The 1,812-nt window shown below is 32.1% G+C and overlaps 1 protein-coding gene across 1 annotated transcript in view; it reads left to right on the forward strand.

Annotated features, from left to right (window-relative positions):
* The window catches only part of LOC106527019 (Indian hedgehog signaling molecule), a 25,617-nt gene that overhangs the window by 13,676 nt on the left and 10,129 nt on the right, over positions 1–1,812 (forward strand). Inside the window, exon 2 of the mRNA XM_014021772.1 lies at positions 444–705. Coding sequence (XP_013877226.1) covers positions 444–705 — 262 coding nt within the window. The remainder of the gene's footprint in view (positions 1–443; positions 706–1,812) is intronic.

Consider the following 1,812-nt stretch of genomic DNA (forward strand, 5'->3'; position numbering starts at 1 on the left):
ATTTTTATAAAAATGTTAGTTTCTTAGTTTAAACATTTGATATGTTTGATATTGATATGACATGTAATTAAATACAGTGATGAGATTTGTAAGTGATTGTATTCTGTTTTTATTTACATTTCACACAACTTTTTCAGATTGGTTGTATGTTAAATACATGTTGCTTTCTAAGTTGTCCTAATTGTTTTAAATTATGTCTGTTTTTCAAAAGGATAAAAAATTTGAAAAATAGACATAACTTTAGTGTTTTTTGTTTGTTTTTTTAGCATGACTTTTTAATTATTTTCAGAAAAATTTAAATTCTTGTTTGTGGTTTGTGAAGATTAAGTTAAAGGGTTCATTTTAGAGGGTTAACTTAAACCTGACAGTTACACTGTAAAATTCAAAACAATATGTTTATCCACTGATTCCATTTAAATCAAATTGTGGCTTCTCTGCTGCAGCGTTGCAAAGACAAGCTGAACTCTCTGGCCATCTCTGTGATGAACCACTGGCCCGGGGTTCGGCTGAGGGTCACCGAAGGCTGGGATGAGGATGGTCATCACTCAGAGGAGTCACTGCACTATGAGGGCCGGGCGGTGGACATCACAACCTCAGACCGGGACAGAAACAAATACGCCATGCTGGCACGTCTGGCGGTGGAGGCCGGCTTTGACTGGGTCTACTATGAGTCCAAAGCCCACATTCACTGCAGCGTCAAGTCAGGTGAGAGAACCAGCACGGTTCAGGTTCCTTCAAATTTACACAAAAAAGAAATTAATTTGTGTCATATTTTTGGTTATGGCAATAAAACAACTCAAAATTTTCATTTTAGGTTATTAAAAAAAGTAAGATAAAATAATTTAATATTAAACACAAACCTTCATCTCTCATTGATGATGTGTGGTCTTATATGGTTCATGTTGGCAAGGTTCTTCTTTGTATTAGTACTTTGAGTCAAATCTGCCACTTTTTGTCCTGGAAATCTATGACAAATAGCAACAGAATATTCCAATACATCTCCTCTCCAGAATATTCAATACTATTTTACTAGATGCTATTATTATTCTGAAAACATTGAACAGTCATTTGTTTGACAATGTTTAATTTTGTTTTGTTCTGTTTGGAGAGAATGATTTGAAACTGATCTGTCCATATGCCTTAGAGATAGAGTGAGGAGCTCTGTCAACAAAAGCTTTGAAATTTTAAAATGCATTTCCAGCAGATCAGCTCACTCATGGAAGCTTAGCTTAATGTTAAATACTAGCCACAGTTTTCAAGAAATCATGCCAAGAGTGTTCAATAATGCGAATGCTGAGTCAGCAAATTGTTTTTCTATTTATACTTTCTTCTATACATTTTTTTGCAAACCACTGTACGCTATTTTAGCCGTTCATATATCAAAACATTCAGCTTATTCAAGAGATGGGACTTCCTATTTTTCTATCTTTTATACTTAAAATGTTTTCTATTTACTAATAAAACTATTATGTTATTTACTTATAAAATTTATCGTAGAAATACAACGAAATGTCTAGTTTCTTCAATAATACTGAAATCTGCTTCAGCTAAAGGCTCTGTCTCTCTTACTACTTTTAGCTTCCAGCTACGATTTTATTAGCATTTTATTTAGATTTCTACTACTTAATGTTCTGAAACTTTTATTTTTTTTTAACTGAGGATTTGCTACTTTTAGCTTTCAGCTACATTTTGTTCCTTTTAGCCTAGCTAATCTTCTATTTTTAGCTCTTATCTACCTTTTTTAACTTTTAGGGACTATTGTGCTATTTTTTTTTTTTTTTTTTTTTTTTTTTTTTTTTTTTTTTTTTTTTT

The sequence above is a fragment of the Austrofundulus limnaeus genome, unplaced genomic scaffold, assembly GCF_001266775.1.
Source record: "Austrofundulus limnaeus strain Quisiro unplaced genomic scaffold, Austrofundulus_limnaeus-1.0 Scaffold305, whole genome shotgun sequence".
In the NCBI taxonomy this organism is placed as follows: Eukaryota; Metazoa; Chordata; class Actinopteri; order Cyprinodontiformes; family Rivulidae; genus Austrofundulus; species Austrofundulus limnaeus.